Source organism: Oncorhynchus tshawytscha, linkage group LG28 (assembly GCF_018296145.1).
Source record: "Oncorhynchus tshawytscha isolate Ot180627B linkage group LG28, Otsh_v2.0, whole genome shotgun sequence".
Classification (NCBI taxonomy): domain Eukaryota; kingdom Metazoa; phylum Chordata; class Actinopteri; order Salmoniformes; family Salmonidae; genus Oncorhynchus; species Oncorhynchus tshawytscha.
In genome coordinates this window covers 9,255,597-9,273,744 of record NC_056456.1, presented here as the reverse complement: position 1 = coordinate 9,273,744, position 18,148 = coordinate 9,255,597, and the positions used below count along the sequence as shown (strand labels likewise).

General features: G+C 43.6%; 1 protein-coding gene across 9 annotated transcripts in view; it reads left to right on the top strand.

Moving 5' to 3' along the window:
- The window catches only part of LOC112226651 (receptor-type tyrosine-protein phosphatase S-like), a 101,959-nt gene that overhangs the window by 47,148 nt on the left and 36,663 nt on the right, over nucleotides 1–18,148 (top strand). For 6 of the 9 annotated variants that reach the window (XM_024391107.2, XM_042307980.1, XM_042307979.1 and 3 more), the window contains exons 6-11: nucleotides 242–430; nucleotides 10,966–11,076; nucleotides 15,008–15,022; nucleotides 16,315–16,584; nucleotides 16,823–17,202; nucleotides 17,899–18,100. In XM_024391107.2, the coding sequence (XP_024246875.2) occupies nucleotides 242–430; nucleotides 10,966–11,076; nucleotides 15,008–15,022; nucleotides 16,315–16,584; nucleotides 16,823–17,202; nucleotides 17,899–18,100 (1,167 nt within the window). The remainder of the gene's footprint in view (nucleotides 1–241; nucleotides 431–10,965; nucleotides 11,077–15,007; nucleotides 15,023–16,314; nucleotides 16,585–16,822; nucleotides 17,203–17,898; nucleotides 18,101–18,148) is intronic. The other 3 variants (XM_042307986.1, XM_042307985.1, XM_042307982.1) reach the window with 1 other exon arrangement.

Genomic DNA, 18,148 nt, shown 5'->3' with positions numbered 1-18,148 from the left:
TGTTGTAGGTTTGTGTTAACCACATTGATCAAACCAAGGCATGATACACTGGGGTTCTGCAATCTATCGTCCATGTTGGTACCAAACATCCAACCTTCCATGGTTCTAATTCACATTCTCTGTGGAACTGTCTTAGGAGACAAATTAAAAGGACTTGTCATCAAAGTGACTTAACAGTATCTCTTCTCCCTCTCCTTTCCCCTCTTTCCATCCCACCCTTCCCCAATTCCTAACCCTCCAGAGGATCTGTTGCCGTTTGGTTTCCCCAGCATCGACATGGGACCGCAGCTGAAGGTGGTGGAGAGGACCAGGACGGCCACCATGCTGTGTGCTGCCAGCGGCATCCCAGACCCAGAGATCTCCTGGTTCAAAGATTTCCTACCTGTAGAACCCAGGGCCAGCCTGGGACGCATCAAACAACTACGCTCAGGTGAGATGGAAGGGAGAGAGGGAAGGGAGAGAGAGAGAGGCCAGTCAGAGAGAGAGAGAGAGAGAGAGAAAGAAATGGGTGAGGAATACAGTAGTGATATGAATCACGGGATTCCTCAGTATGTCCTTGGGAAGGTTTGTCTACTACAGAGCAAGCAAGAACTGAGCAAAAACAGTTTTTTTTGTATTATTGCAAATGTATTAAAAGTAAAAAACTGAAATATCACATTTACATAAGTATTCAGACCCATTACTCAGTACTTTGTTGAAGCACCTTTGGCAGTGATTTACAGCCTTGAGTCTTCGTGGGTATGATGCTACAAGATTGGCACACCTGTATTTGGGGAGATTCTCCCATTCTTCTCTGCAGATCATCTCAAGCTCTGTCAAGTTGGATGGGGAGCGTCGCTGCACAACTATTTCCAGGTCTCTCCAGAGGTGTTCGATCGGGTTCAAGTCCGGGCTCTGGCTGGGCCACTCAAGGACATTCAGAGACTTGTCTTGAAGCCACTCCTGTGTTGTCTTGGATGTGTGCTTAGGGTCGATGTCCTGTTGGAAGGTGAACCTTCGCCTCAGTCTGAGGTCCTGAGCACTCTGGGGCAGGTTTTCATCAAGGATCTCTCTGTACTTAGCTCAGTTCATCTTTCCGTCGATCCTGACTTAGTCTCTCTGGCACTGAAAAACATCCCCACAGCATGATGCTGCCACCACCGTGCTTTATCGTAGGGATGGTACCAGGTTTCCTCCAGACGTGACGCTTAGCATTCAGGCCAAAGAGTTCAATCTTAGTTTCATCAGACCAGACAATCTTGTTTTTCATGGTCTGAGAGTCCTTTAGGTGACTTTTGGCAAACTCCAAGTGGGCTGTCATGTGTCATGTGTCAGTTTTGCCGGGCGGCATCTCTAGGATGAGACTTGCTGGTTCCAAACTTCTTCCATTTAAGAATGATGGAGGCCACTGTGTTCTTGGGGACCTTCAATGCTGACATATTTTTGGTACCCTTCCCCAGATCTGTGCTTTGACACAATCCTATCTCCGCGCTCTAATTGCAATTCCTTCGACCTCATGACCTTGTTTTTGCTCTGACATACACTTTCAACTGTGAGACAGGTGTGTGCCTTTCCAAGTCATGTCCAATCAATTTAATTTACCACAAGTGGACTCCAATCAAGTTGTAGAAACATCTCAAGGATGATCAATGGAAACAGGATGCACCTGAGCTCAATTCCGAGTCTCATAGCAAAGGGTCTGAAAACGTATGTAAATAAGGTATTTCTGTTATTTGTTTCTAAAAAACATGTATTTGCTTTGTTGTTATGGGGTATTGTGTGTAGATTTATGAGGGAAAAAAAGTAATTTAATCCATTTTAGAATAAGGCTGTAACAACAAAATGTGGAAAAGGTGAAGGGGTCTGAATACTTTCGGGATGCACATGAGAGAAAGGAGGAGGGAGGATGACAGGACAAAAAGGGATTCTTTAGTTTTCCACGTTCAGTTCCCCTGTCCTGACATTTTTATGTCAAGCTGGTTTGACTGTGGTCTTTCAGTTTGTCATACTTCCCAATCTTCCCAATCCAGCCTTTTTGTGTTTGTTTGTTTTGTGTCATATTTTACTCTGCAAAGGGATACTATAGTGTGAATAACCCTAGTGTCTGCAGAGAAAGATATGTACACATACACTTATATGACTTATACAAAAAAGCTATTAAACACTAACCCAAGTATTTTTGCCATAAAGAACATGATGTAGGAGAAATTATAGGTGCCAGATTGGTAGACACAGAACAATATTTAATCATACACACAGAACTATGGGTAGTGTAGTACAGCATTATGGACATGTAACCAGAGTGTAAGCAAGGTAATTCCACATGGAGAACATGGTAATTCCACATGGAGAACATGGTAATAACACATCCCTCACCTGCTTCTTGCGTCCTTTTTGTTTTTCTCCATAATCGTCAACAGCCTTCAGTAAGTATTACTGTAACCATAGCCATGCACATACCTTTACATTGTATGTCTCTTAGACAACTTACGGTCACTACACCGTTACAGCAGTCTTTCCCAAATGGTGGATCAGGACCCACTGGTGTGTCACAGCCAGTCCTTTTGGGGTCACAGAAACTGACTAGAGACGGCTGTGAATAGAAACATGGTTTTGTTCATTTAATGGGTCAAAGAGTAAGCCTAGTGGTTAGAGCGTTGGACTAGTAACCGGAAGGTTGCAAGTTCATATCCCCGAGCTGACAAGGTACAAATCTGTCATTCTGCCCCTGAACAGGCAGTTAACCCACTGTTCCTAGGCTGTCATTGAAAATAAGAATTTGTTCTTAACTGACTTGCCTAGTTAAATAAAGGTTAAAAATATTTTTTTTAAATAGTCCCTTGAAGACACTGAAGATCCCTCTCTGCATCTCTACAGCCCCACTCTCTTTCCCTGCAGTGTCTACGCGCACACACACACACACACACACACACACACACACACACACACATCCGTTCATCATCTCCTGAGGAGGTGTAGTGAGGCATATGGTCCAAGAGTCAAAGTTTGTCAAGAGTCTTCATAACTCAAAAGTGGTGTACATTTTCGACAACCATCTGTTGTGTAGGTCCTGCCATACGCATTTGGAGAAGTCTGCAGGCCAATCCTCCTCATTAATTTGGGTTTGAGGCCTACAGAATTTCCCCTAATGTACGACGTGAGATCCACACAACATATGGTGTGCAATATGGACTCAGTTTGACATTACACCACTTTTGACATGTGAAATTACCAAACAAACTTTGGTTTTTGGGGTGAACCTTTTAAGTGTTTCTCGGATTAGTGATGATGGACAGACATCTCTCCTCCTAATTTTGGGCATGGTAGAGGGACACTGAAAGCACACTTTAGATTAGGAGTAGCTAAATCTTTGTAACCACGCAAGCTTAGCTTTGTGAACACATGGAGTAGTCAAATAATCATGTGCAGGGCTTGTCCACCCTAGTTTCCTGTATAGCTTACCATTGTTAACCACTCCCATTTATGTTGCTATTTGTCTCTGTGCGCTTCTTTCAATCTGTGTGTGTGTGTGTGTGTGTGTGTGTGTGTGTGTGTGTGTGTGTGTGTGTGTGTGTGTGTGTGTGTGTGTGTGTGTGTGTGTGTGTGTGTGTGTGTGTGTGTGTGTGTGTGTGTGTGTGTGTCTGACATGTTTTGTTAAAATGTTTTGTTAAAAAGAAAAATGCTATAGAAACCTCTTTGCAATAAGGAATTGAGACCCAAAAGTTCACAACACATTTTATACTCTTCCCGTATAGGCGTCACCTGCCCAGCTATACAGGTTCTGGGCCTGACCCTACTCTCTGATCCTAGGCAATTTCCTCTTATCTGATTAGGTCAACCTTTCTAAATTAGCACACACAGTTTCATGGCCTGAACTCCATTAATACTCACAGTAATCATTCACTAAACAGGATACAAACAAACTACAGTTTAACATGAAACATGTTACATTTTGACAGAATCCATCAGTTGGATTCCATCTGTGTGAGCCTATGAGTGTGTGTGTGTGTGTCTGCGTTTCAGGATCTGTTGTTTCAAAGAGAGTGCTGTCGAGTACTCTCTATCTTCCTCCCTTTCTCCTTCTTTTTTCTCTTTCCCCTGCTCTCCTGCTTGGTTGTTGCACAGATAAGTTATGCCTGTTTTGCGCCGAGCTCTGCTTTGTTCCATGGGGACGGGAGAGCGAGGGAGAGAACGAGAGAGGTAAAGGGAGAGGGAGGAGGGATGTGAGAGAGAGTTCTGCCTCGTTTGCCTTTCATGTGTCTGCAGGAGAGAGAAGCAAAGAGGTCAGCTGCAGCCAGCAGAGCAGCGAGAGAGCGGGCTCAATAAACACAAACAGGAATGTACGCAGGAACGTACACACATACATTCCCTAACAAGAAAACTCCCCATAGTTTCCAGAGTGTTACTGTAACTTCAGCCTCTCTAGATTAGTTGTTGTCCAGGTGTAGATACACTACTCCTGTGAAGGAGTCTCTCTCTATCTCTCTCTATCTCTCTCTCTATCTCTCTCTCTCTCTCTCTATCATTCTCTCTCTATCTCTCCTCTATCTCTCCCTCTCTCTCCCTCTCCTCTCTCTCTCTCTCTCTCTCTCTCTCTCTCTCTCTCTCTCTCTCTCTCTCTCTCTCTCTCTCTCTCTCTCTCTCTCGTCTCTCTCTCTCTCTCTCTCTCTCCTCCTCTCTCTCTCTCTCTCTCTCTCTCTCTCCCTCTCTCGTCTCTCTCTCTCTCCCTTTCCCTTTCTCCCTCTCCCCCTCTCTCTTTCTCTTTGTCTCTATCTCTCTCTCTCTATCTCTCTCTCTCCCTCTCTCTCTTTCTCTTTGTCTCTATCTCTCTCCCACATACACACAGTGTCTGGATCGATCGCACCTCTCCTGCGCTGTCTTACTGTATGTCCGTCTGTCTCTACGCTGTTAAAATGAAGTGCTTTGTAACACTAAAACTAGTGGCAACTGAGCTGCCACCACCTTAAAGGAGATGAAACCTTACCATTGCTGCAGTATTGAAACACATAGTTGTGAGGGTATTGGGACAGATTGAAGGTTTATTGAAACATTCATCCCGGCGTGTTCTGAAACATGACATGGTGTGTTGGAACGCCACATAATGAAGTTGTGCGACACCTAGCCTGAGCCTGGGAGCGTTAACCCGGAAAAGGTTGAAAACACTGTTACCTTCTCTTTTGGTGTCCTTTCCTCTTTCTCTAAAGCTCTTAAACACTATGATGGTTTTTCGAACCCTGTTTAGTGCAGAATTAGATCCCTTCTCTTTTTGTATATTCCCTGCTATTATATGGTGTGTTTATAAACTCCTCATAATTCCTTTTTTAGTTACGAGTAGTATTATGCTTAAACAGAGGACACGAGAAAAGATTGTTTTGTGAAAATATAAATGAATACGTTTGTTCAGGATAATAATTCATGAGTACAAGATTACTTTTTCAAGACATGATTTTGAAGCTTCAAATGTTCACATTTTCTTTGCAAATTATCAAATGACGTGAGTAGTTCTTTCACACTTTTATATTGATAAAGTAAGACAATTCAAAGATCTGTGAGGTATTAATCATATTCATATTTTTCAAAATCAACGGAAATATGGCATTATATTTCTAATTTATGGGATAAAATAAAGGCAATGACTGCTAATGTTAGCAGTAGCACTTATACAAAGTTTAGCCCAGGGCTCAATGCGATCCATTATCCATTATGCTAATGTCTCTGACCTGAGTCTTTGTATTCAGATGATGATACATGGCATGGAATGTTGTTCAGATGGATTGAATCCCAATACGGGGTGGCAGGTAGACTAGTGGTTAGAGTGTTGGGCCAGTAACCGAAAGGTTGAGAGATCGGAATACCTGAGCTGACAATGTAAAAATCTGTCATTCTGCCCCTGAACAAGGCAGTTAACCTGCTGTTCCAAGGCCGTCATTGTAAATAAGAATTTGTTCTTAACTGACTTGCCTAGTTAAATTAAGGTGTAAATCCGATGATATGACTCACAGTTGGCATAATTCTTGTTAGGATTGGCCAGCCAGTGGGTAACTTAGTATGTATGTTTGTTTTTCTGCAGGGAGACAAAGAAATAGAAATATTAACAAGGAATAATGATATGCATAATTAAGTTATCACATTCTATAATATTGTTACAATATAAATATACAATTATTAAACATATCAATTGCAATATGCAAAATACTTATGTGATTAAGTTATGCAAATATAGCAACAAGATATAAATATGAATGTCAAAAGTGGGATGCAATAACATGTGGTGTGGACCCTGGTTGCTTCTGTGTGTTGCTCTCCATGTGTGTCTGTTAGATGACTAATGTGATGTAGTTGTTGAGTGGCTTCACTGCAAGTATATTGTGTTAAAAAAATTAAAAGAAATGTGGTGTGGAAGGCCAAAACTAGAGCAGGCTAAATTGGCAGTGACTATGCATGTAGCATCAAGAAAACATATCAATGAATCAAAATGGCTGTTTGACTTGGACTATTAGCATTTAGCATCTGAAATGCTACAATGTGATAACATTTTGTACGCACGTTTTCTTTGACATATACTTTCTTGGATTGTTTTGTAGAGTTTCATCTGAACGTTTGGTGTGCTCTCACCTATCTGGGTTCGTGAAGACCTGAAACATGCCTGCTTTTATTTTACTTGACCATAGAGTTTCCTAGAGGACACACCTGCCACCAATGCCCTCTCTCCACCTGAATTCTGAACAGTTTGGCCACACAATGTTTGTAGTTCACATTTTGACTTTAAACATCTGTCTTCTGATATGGTTGGCTGTGTGCTTCAGTGGGTAAAATTCAAAAGAAATGTGTCATCTTACTACCCCAGCAGTCGGGGGTTTAAGTCACACTTTCATCTGTCTCCTCCTGTTTCTAATCTGTCTAAATAAAGGACAGAAACAAATAAAGGTGGGATTTCACAGAAAAATATTCTCCCTAGGCCCTATTCTGAATTTAAATAAGTTTATTTAAATTTAAATTTAACTTTAAAAAATGTTGACTTGAGTCCATGTTAACTCTACCTCTTGACAAGCAGAAGACCAGGGTTCACCTCGACCTTCTCACATGAATACCAGTGATGAATGCCCACTTTCCACATGTTACCTCATGCTACAACTGCTACAACTTACATATCCTAAAAGTTGGCGCAGACAGAGAGGGCTGCCTCGCTTCTAGTTCTTAGGAAACTTTGCAGTTTTTTGTTATTTCTTATTACATTGTTAGCCCAGAAAATGTTATGTGTTATTACATACAGCCGGGAAGAACTATTGGATATCAGAGGAATATAACTCACCAGCACTATGACCAAGAATACGACATTCCCGAAGCAGATCCTTTGTTCGCACTACCCATGGCAATTGAACTGATTCCAGAGGCAGACCCAAAACAACGCCTGCAAAAAAGAGGGACTCGAAGCGGTCTTCTAGTCCGACTTAGGAGGCGCGCACACCACCCACTGCTTCCGAGTATATTACTCACTAATGTTCAGTCCCTGGATAACAAAGTTGACGAGATCAGGGCAAAGATTTATTTCCAGAGAGTCATCAGGGATTGTAACATACTCTGTTTCACAACATGGCTCTCTCGGGATATACTGTCAGAGTCGGTCCAGCCATGTGTATTCTCAGTTCACTGCGCCGACAGAAGAAGGGCGGGGGTGTATGTTTCATGATTAACGACTCATGGTTTAATTGTAATTAGATACAGGAACTCAAGTCCTTTTGTTCACCCGACCTAGAATTCCTCACAATCAAATGCCGACCGTATTATCTCCCAAGAGAATTCTCTTCGGTTATTGTCACAGCCTCATATATCGCCCCTCAAGCCGATACCACGACGGCCCTCAAGGAACTTCACTGGACTTTATGCAAACTGGAAACCATATATCCTGAGGATGCATTTATTGTAGCTGGGGATTTTAACAAAGCAAAAAGGAGGAGAGGAAAAGAGGAAAAGGCTACCTAAATTCTATCAGCATATTGACTGTAGTACTCGCGCTGGAAAAACACTCAACCATTGTTATTCCAACTTCCGGGATGCATACAAGGACCTCCCCCACCCTTCTTTCGGCAAATCTGACCACAACTACATTTTGCCCCTCCCTTCCAGGCAGAAACTCAAACCGGAAGTACCTGTGCTAAGAACTACTCAATACTGGTCTGACAAATCGGAATCCACGCTTCAAGATTGTTTTAATCACGCAGACTGGGATATGTTCCGGGTAGCTTCCAAGAATAATATTGACGTGTATACTGAGACGGTTACTAATTTCATCAAGAAGTGTATAGGAGATGTTGTACCCACTGTGACTATTAAAACCTACCCTAACCAGAAACCGTGGATAGATGGCAGCATTTGTGCAAAACTAAAAGTGCGAACCATCATAATTTAACCATGGCAAGCTGACTGAGAATATGGCAGAATACAAACAGAGTAGTCATTCTCTCCGCAAGGCAGTCAAACAGGCAAAACATCAGTATAGAGACAAAGTGGAGTCGCAATTCAATGGCTCAGACACGAGACGTATGTGGCAGGGTCTACAGACAATCATGGGCTACAAAAGGAAAACCAGCCACGTCGGGGACACAGACGTCTTGCTTCCAGACAAGCTAAACACATTCTTTGCCTGCTTTGATGATAACAAACTGCCACCGACACATGTTAACCCTCGCAAGGCTGCCGGCGCAGATGGCATCCCTAGCCGTGTCCTCAGAGCATGAGCAGACCAGCTGGCTGGTATGTTTACGGACATATTCAATCTTTCCCTATCCCAATCTGCTGTCCCCACATGCTTAAAGATGGCCACCATTGTTCCTGTACCCAAGAATGCAAAGGTAACTGAACTAAATGACTATCGCCCCGTAGCACTCACTTCTGTTATCATGAAGTGATTTAAGAGACTAGTCAAGGATCGTATCACCTCCACCTTACCTGTCAAACTAGTCCCACTTCAATTTGCTTACCGCCCCAATAGGTCCACAGACGATGCAATCGCCATCACACTGCACACTGCCCTATCCCATCTGGACAAGAGGAATACCTATATAAGAATGCTGTTCATTGACTATAGCTCAGCATTCAACTCCATAGTACTCTCCAAGATCATCATTAAGATCAAGGCCCTGGGTCTGAACCCTGCCCTGTGCAATTGGGTCCTGGACTTCCTGACGGGCCGCCCCCAGGTGGTGAAGGTGGGAAACAACATCTCCACTTCGCTGATCTTCAACAGTCCCCACAAGGGTGCGTGCTCAGCCCCCTCCTGTACTCCCTGTTCACCCATGACTGCGTGGCCATGCACGCCTCCAACTCAATTATCAAGTTTGCAGACGACACAACAGTAGTAGGTTTGATTACCAACAACGACGAGACAGCCTACAGCGAGGAGGTGAAGGCTCTGGGAGTGTGGTGTCAGGAAAATAACCTCTCACTCAACGTCAACAAAACAAAGGAGATGATCGTGGAGATGATCGCCTCTTCAACCTCAGGATGCTGAAGAAATTTGACTTGATGCCTAAAACCCTCACAAACCTTTACAGATGCACAATTGAGAGCATCCTGTCGGGATGCGTCTCCGCCTGGTAAGACAACTGCACTGCCCACAACCGCAGGGCTCTCCAGAGGGTGGTGCGGCCTGCACAAAGCATTACCAGGGGCAAACTACCTGCCCTCAAGGACACCTACAGCACCTGATGTCAAAGGAAGGCCAAAAATATCATCAAGAATAACAACCACCGGTTGCCCCTAAGTGACCGCTAATGTCACTTATGCCTGGAACCGCCCCTGCACTGCCCAGAAGAAAAATATATAATTTAAATATTCCGTCCTCTGAGCCATGTTGTTGAACAGCATATCTGCAAATGTGTCTCAGTGACTCACCTAGTTCCTTGTTTTCTTCCCCTCTCTACACGGATACACAGTTACAGGTCTTAAACAGAAATACCCACCCTACCATATCCACACTGTTATTGTCTGTAGTACCCTTTTCCGTCACACTGCTATGCCTTTGTGAGTCTGAAAGCAGCTGAGTGTGTGTGTGTGTGTGTGTGTGTGTGTGTGTGTGTGTGTGTGTGTGTGTGTGTGTGTGTGTGTGTGTGTGTGTGTGTGTGTGTGTGTGTGTGTGTGTGTGTGTGTGTGTGTGTGTGTGCGTGCGCGTGCTTGTTTCTGAGAGAGTTGTTTTGTCGTTGTCTTGTTTCATTTTCCCCCACTGTGCGGTAGATTTAAGTAATCCCCTGCTTTTGTGGCCCCTTCTCTGTCTCCATGTCTAACACACTTCTTCTGATAAGGTGTGTGTGTCCGGTGGGGGTGGTTGGCGTGTGCGTGCAAATGTATTTGCTTGTGCACACTGGTTCCGCCCCTAGCCCCATTTCAAACACACACAGTTTGTGATAAAGGCCTTGTAAGCATTGTGGAGGGTTTACAGCAGAACATGCTCCAGGAGAAAACGAATGGAATAATAATAATAATGTGCCTTAATAACATGGTTTAGGAGCCTGGGATAATAATGTACAGTGCTGCTATACACCTCAGTGAATTGTGCAGAGAAACAGAGGGGGGGAGAAGGCTGAATGGGGATTTAAAGTGTTGCCATGTTGAGTCCTCTGTTTGACTTCAGATATGCTCCAGGGACTCCTATAGTGCATCGTTAACTACTCTCATTTAGCTTGCTGTGGGGAACATGGATTTTTCATGGCAGAAATGAACCAGTAATGGAAAATCCCTCATTTTAAATGGTAGTTTTAATCAGTTTTAGGTGATGCATGAGGGTTGATGAGTAAAAATACATTTCATTTATGAACGTATCAATAATTAACCCATTGTAATCTATTTTTTCTCTCTCTCTCTCTCTCTCTCTCTCTCTCTCTCTCTCTCTCTCTCTCTTCCACTCTTTGTCTTTCTCTCTCCCCCATCTCTCTCTCTCTGTGTCTCTCTCTCAATCGATCTATCTATCTCTCTCTCTTTGTCTTTCAGGTGCCCTGCAAATAGAGAACAGTGAAGAGACCGACCAGGGGAAGTATGAGTGTGTGGCCACTAACTCTCAGGGCGTACGCTACTCTTCCCCAGCCAACCTGTATGTGCGAGGTAGGAACTGACCCCGGGTGTAAGACCTCTCACACACATGCGTTATAACACACACACCACTATAACAAACACACATGTAACAGCCGTCACTATTATACTATACATGTAGCAAGGTGTTAAGTGCTAGTTTGTTTACATGTTGTTTTGTTATTTGTTTTCTTCCTGTTGGCATCTACTAACCAAACACAACCAAACCTAACCACCCAGTGAAACACCAGTTGGTGACCTAAGATTGGTAATCTTCAAGACTAAACTGGGTTTTTACCAGTGTTGCGTCAAGGTGCTCTATTTTATAATAACTGCCACTGAATGGACGTAGACGAAGAGGGATGGGCCAATGACGTCATACATGTCCAGATTCTTCAGGAAGTATTATTGCACTGTGCAGTTCGAGGGCCTTTGCTACAGTATGACATCACTATTGTCCTATCCCTCTTTATTTTATTGTAAATTGAGGGCCACAGGGTTTATGCTTCTATCTTCCACTTCAATGGACTGATTTGCTAGGGAATACACTGGTTTCTCAAGTCTAAATCAGATATGAAAAAGAAAGAATGCAGACACTGTGGCCCTCCAGAAGTTTAAGACCCCTATTCTAGGTTCCTCGACTGGGGTAAGGGAGACCGGGATCTCTGGATTCAGTTTCATGGGTTCTAGACTCGCTGTTCTAAGCTCTTGGGCCCTTGAATTCGAAGTTCCTGATTCTTCATTTTAAGTGGGTTCTGTGGTTCTGTGAGAACCAGTGTGTATGTGCGTGTGTGTTTACACGTGTGTGTGTGTGTGTGTGTGTGTGTGTGTGTGGCTTTGAGCTGGCCATTTTTACTCTCTCTGTGTTTCCCCGTTCTCTCTCTCCCCCTCACGTCATTGTGTTCTACATCAACCCCCTTACATCCCCCAGAGCTACGAGAAGGTTGGTGCGTCCTTTATTTTCTTTCGTTACTTCCTTTTTATAAAAAATTTACTCCTAAAGTTAGGAGAATTCCTAAAGTAAGGAGAGAGAAAACGGTCTGAAACAGTCTAGGACAGAGGTATGAATAACCCTCATGTTAAATTGGTTTTGATTTGATGAACACATTTCTTTGACTGAATACGTTTCACTGAGCTCTAATGAGGCTACCTGCCTACACAGTCGTTTGCATTGATTGCATTGTGAGGCCTTGTTTGCAGAGCTTTGTTATTGCTTTCACTCCGTGCCCGACATTCTCTGCATGGAAAGTTTCTTGTTGCCATGGAGACCCAGGAATTGGAAATTAAAAGGAGGCTATCTACGCATGGAGGGAGAGCGGTGGCAGCGCTTGCATGCCTTGTATCCTGACCGTGTAACTCTGTATGTGCGCGGCTCCGTTTGTTTGTAGTGTGCGCGTGCGTGCGTGCTTGTGTGTGTGTTGAATCGATTGATCTCAGTATTGTCTTGTCCCTTGTCTTGTATTGGTCGTGCTGTAGTGTTCTGTCTGTGTGGGCCTGTGTTATGTCACTGCCGTGCTTCTGCACTTGCGGCATCTTGTGTGTCACATTGCCAGTGTGTGTCTCTGTCTCTGTGTGTCCTCTTGGTCTGCTACTGTTTGTTTGCCTACTCAGTGTAGCTTGTTTTCTGATTGGTTGAGTGGTCTTCATATCCCCCTAGGGAAAATAAAGCAGTCAAATCATGCTTTATTTAAGTGGCATTTAAAGAGCCACAGAAGTAACTTGTCATTTTTTGCACACTCGTTTGGTCAGCAAAAGACTAAGTCACTGCTGGTGAGACAGGTTGACACAACACAACCAGAGGCCAACGCACAGTACTTCTTTATGTACACTATCTGTGTTTATATGCAGGTAAACAAAATGAACAATAGTATTTCATTGCACAAAACGTCAACGTCCATGCCCAGTATAGTGTTATTCACAAAGAGATCCTATGTAATTATATGGTTATTCAGCTGCTACACAGCGCATTGCTGTGCTTATGAAACTATACGATGACCTCCATTGATCAGCAGTTGAAATGAAAGATTTACCCACCTCTATATTGATATATATATATATATTCATACAATGCACACATTAATGAAACACCTCTCCACTTCTATATTAGATAAGGCAGGATTAACTTGTGAAAATGCCAACTGGGCTTTAGTGTGCTGTGCTACTGAAATGAAACAGTATCCCAGCTCCCAGTCACCGCCTGCTATGGTCTCACAACCTGATCAACTGTTCCCTGTAGAAAAGCCTGTTATTGATGCTGGAGGGGAAATAGAATACATCATTGCATTACAGCGAACGCCTTGGACTATATAGTAGGCTACGTTATTAACAAAACCGGGAGCTTTTAGGAGATATGCTTCTCCATCAACATTCTGACCAGAGATACATCCTTTATCTGAATACTTTGCGAATGAACTGTATATTCCATCATATTAAATACTACATTGTTTTAGTGATGCTGCATCCACATAGACGTCTGTAGGTGTTTATGGTGCATGTTACTGAAGCCCCCTATCCACGGTGACATAATGGACTAGGTTAATCATTTGTGGCTGTCCTAATCTCAGATGCTCTCTGTTCAGCATGCGCTTGAATATTGTACTGCCTTCTTGTATTAATACCTGCAGTGCTGGATGTAGCCTACTGTCAATATCAATGTGCTGTTCTTCAGATTGAATTGGACACATTTTAAACCAGTCTCCAAACTTTAAGAGAACTTCTAGGCAAAATGCAGTAGTTAGATAAGTACACTACACATAAATAGGCAACATTACACATACTTTGTGTAATTTTGTCTTTGTCCTATAAAAGATCAGGCTGAATTGCATGGATAGTTGCTCTTATCTGCTGCATGCTGGTCGCTCTGTCCCTGTTTGTCTCTGTCTCGTTCTTGCATGCTCTGGAGATGAATCTGCCTGCCTGCCTGCTTTTTGATTTGATATCGGTTATAACAGTTGAAATTGTTTTGTCTCTTTTTTATATATATATTTTTTCAAATGTCTCTTTTTTCGTCTTGAACTTTGCTGTCCAATTCTGGGTATCTGTTGGTATTCTAGGATCACTCCAAATGTATGGCACTGTTATGGAGAAATGGGGTCATGTCCACTGAACTATTGAATCATTTGAAGATGCCAAAATGTTCATTCGTATTTGGTTTTGGTGAATAGTTTGTTTGCGTTCTATCTGTGGAAGACTAGAAATACTGTGAAATTCATGGAACCTAGAGAAGATATTTCAACACTAAGTGAAGTTTAGATGGATCTAAAAATGTTTATTTTACATTAAATGGATCGGCTGAGAATCATTTGGGCGAAGACTGAGGCCAGTGATTCTATAAAGGCTGTTTCCCCCTGTTTTACTCCCACTGAGTGAGTGGAGATTCCTGTATTGTGAGTCAAACACATGATTCAAACAGCTGATTCAGATACCGTGTTGAGTCTTGCTAGCCAATATTTATACTGTCTGTCTGTCTGTCTGTCTGTCTGTCTGTCTGTCTGTCTGTCTGTCTGTCTGTCTGTCTGTCTGTCTGTCTGTCTGTCTGTCTGTCTGTCTGTCTGTCTGTCTGTCTGTCTGTCTGTCTGTCTGTCTGTCTGTCTGCCCTCACCTTGCATCCACTCCTGCCCATCTAGAGTCGTTGGTCTGTCTGTCTGATTGTCTATCTGTCTATTTTGTACGTCAGCCCTCTGTGTTGCAGCCTTGGGGTACCTAGTTTTCTGTTCCTATGACATCCACCAATAAAAGCCTGATTTTGAAGAACCAAACAGCAGTTTCAAGAGCACCATGTGTTTTCTCTTCCCCCGCCCCCCCATCCTCCTTTCTTCTCCTCTTCCCCCTCTGTCCTTTCCCCCCTTTCCTATCCTCTCCTTCCCCTCTTACCCTCTCTGTCCCCATCCCTCTCTTCTAATCTCCCGCCCTTCTTTCTCTCTGTTCTGCATTCTGACATTTCCATCTGTACCCTGGTGTGTAGGATCAACAGACAAATGTGCATACTCTTTTGTTGTTAATAAAAGCATGCACATACTATCTAGCTTTCTATTTCTCTCTCTCTCTTTCTCTCTCTGTCATGATGGATGCCTTGATGTTTCCTTATTTAACGTGTTCAAAGCGTACCTTGTAATTGCAACGACACCTATTTATATCTCCATCATCCACTCTTTCTTTACATTGCTTATTTATTTCCAACATTGCTGTGTTCATCTGGTATTCTGGTTGTACAATGAGGCTGTGATTTGCCACATTGATTGTCATTGTCTGGAAGAGGAACCAGACAATACTCTCTCTCTCTCTCTCTCTCTCTCTCTTGCTCTCTCTCTCTCTCTCTCTCTCGCTCTTCCCCCTCTCTTCTCCCACGGGTTCTTCATGAGCATAGTTAACTCTTTAAAGTCGTCCAGGAATGCATGTGACCCATGAGCTCTATCTCTCTATGCATCTTATATAAGATAGACCTGACAGATAGCTAGTAGATTCAGATTCAGCACAATTACAGTAAACAGGAGCACTCTGTGCATGTTGTCTGGCTGATAGCAGGTTTTATTGATTGGCTCGGCCAGCGCCACGTATCTAAAGGGCCCTCATCTGCAGTGGAGAACTTACCCTGGAGGCACAGAAGTCTCTTTGAAGTTTCTCACTCAAGTTTCTGGCGAAGTTTCTCTTTTTCAGTCGGTAGCCTTGAGCTTCACTGCAGGGGGAGTTCAGCTGTAGTTTAGATCTTCACATCAGTTTGATTTTGCTCATCTTATCTCTTCAGAGAAAATGGCAATGGTATTTTGTGCAGCCCAGAGCTCCAAAATTTGTATTGTAGATCTTGTTTTGTAACAGGGATTGGGGAAGAGGGTGTTTTCTAGTTTGGCATCTACAGTGATGTGTCCAGAATAGCAAATTATGTCTTGTGAAATATACAATGGGTTGTTGCACAGTGGCTAAGACATAAGAATCGTACAATAGATTTCATGTGCAGGGTGAAATGTAACTTGAGATAGTCAGCAGTCTCTCAACATGGAATCTATGTATTTCAATTGCAATCATTAGCCTTTGCAAAACTACCAATGTGGTTTTGATTAAACGTGAAATATTCCTTTATAGAACTTCTGTAAAAGCAGTGAAGATCATTCTACCCTTTCTGTTACCCCTCTCTCTCTCTCACTCTCTCTTTCTCTCTCTTTCTGAATCTTTCTTACCCCCTCTCTCTCTCGCCCTCTCCTGTCCCTCCCTCTCCCCCTCCTCATTCCCCTCTCCCCATCCTCCCCCTGTCTTTCCCCTCTCCTCCTCTCCCAGTGCGTCGCGTGCCCCCTCGTTTCTCCATCCTGCCCGCCAACCATGAGATCATGCCTGGCGGCAGCGTCAACATCACCTGTGTGGCAGTGGGCTCGCCCATGCCCTATGTCAAATGGATGCTGGGTATTGAGGACCTGACCCCGGAAGACGAGATGCCGGTGGGACGCAATGTTTTGGAGCTCAACGGAGTGAGAGAGTCGGCCAACTACACCTGCGTGGCCATGAGCAGTCTGGGGATTATAGAGGCCACCGCACAGGTGTCAGTTAAGAGTAAGGGACATCCTTTAGTTTTCTAACTGTGCTTCCACTGTGTCCCGCTCGCTGGATTTCTTCTCTCCCATTAAAACATAAAGGCCCCTAACAGCCACATTAAACATTTATATTAAATAGTTAGGGCCACCTATGATCTCGCAGGTGTCCGCCAGGAGTAAGGGACACTAGTCTCCCCCTATCTGCCTTAAGACATTATTAAAGACAGTTAAAAAAATATCTGCTTCTACCGTCACAGCTCTTCCCAAGCCTCCCGGTACCCCCATCGTCACAGAGACGACCGCCACCAGCGTTACCATCACCTGGGACTCCGGTAACCCCGACCCAGTGTCCTATTACATCATCCAGTACCGGGCCAAGACACCGGACAGCAAGTATGAGGCGGTGGACGGTATCACCACCACCAGGTACAGCATCGGAGGGCTCTACCCCAACACGGAGTACGAAGTTAGGGTGTCGGCCTTCAACAGCATCGGCCAGGGCCCCTCATCCACCCGGGTAGAGGCCAGGACAGGGGAACAGGCCCCGGCTAGCCCCCCCAGGAACGTCCAGGCCAGGATCATCTCCCAGAACACTGTCATGGTCCGCTGGGAAGAACCGGAGGAGCCCAACGGACAGGTAAAATACAATTGAAATTAGTGAATGAATCTGTTGTTTTATTAAGAGAATAAGTAGCAGGGATAATTCACAGTAATCCACTTCTCAAACAATAATGAACGTCTCAGAACACTGAGGTGCAATAGGCAATAGTTAGCTAGATAAACATCTATTCCCTAGGCAGTCTAAAAATAACAAGCTGAATAATGGAATCAACATAAACAACAATAATCACAATAACAAGATGAGGGCAATGCATCATAAACAGATAATACAAATGATGCGACATACATATTACAGTTTAAATCACACACTATACTGGTTAGGCTTTAGGTAGAGGTCAGTTGAAAGGTCATCTAGTTATTAAATTATAACGGTCATGTCAACCTTGAAGCTAATGCAATGTTTATCTAGCTCAGCTAGCAACATAGGTCCAATATAATGGAATGTGGATTGATGTCACAATATATAATAGCTTCCAAACACAAACAAACAAACATGGACCATGAGAGGTTAACTAACACTTTTTCTTTCTTTCTTTCTTTCTTTCTTTCTTTCTTTCTTTCTTTCTTTCTTTCTTTCTTTCTTTCTTTCTTTCTTTCTTTCTTTCTTTCTTTCTCTCTCTCTCTCTCTCTCTCTCTCTCTCTCTCTCTTTCTCTATCTCTCTCTCTCTTTGTCACTCTCTCTCTCCTACCCTCCCTCACACTCTCCATCTAGGTGAAAGGTTACCGGGTGTACTACACCATGGACCCATCTCAGCCCATGAGTCTGTGGCAGATCCATAACGTCCAGGACAGCACCATCACCACCATCCAGAGCCTGGTCCCCTCTGAGACATACACAGTCAGAGTACTGGCCTTCACCTCTGTGGGAGACGGACCCTTCTCTGACTCCGTCCATGTCAAAGTTCTGCCCGGAGGTGTGTGTGTGTGTGTGTGTGTGTGTGTGTGTGTGTGTGTGTGTGTGT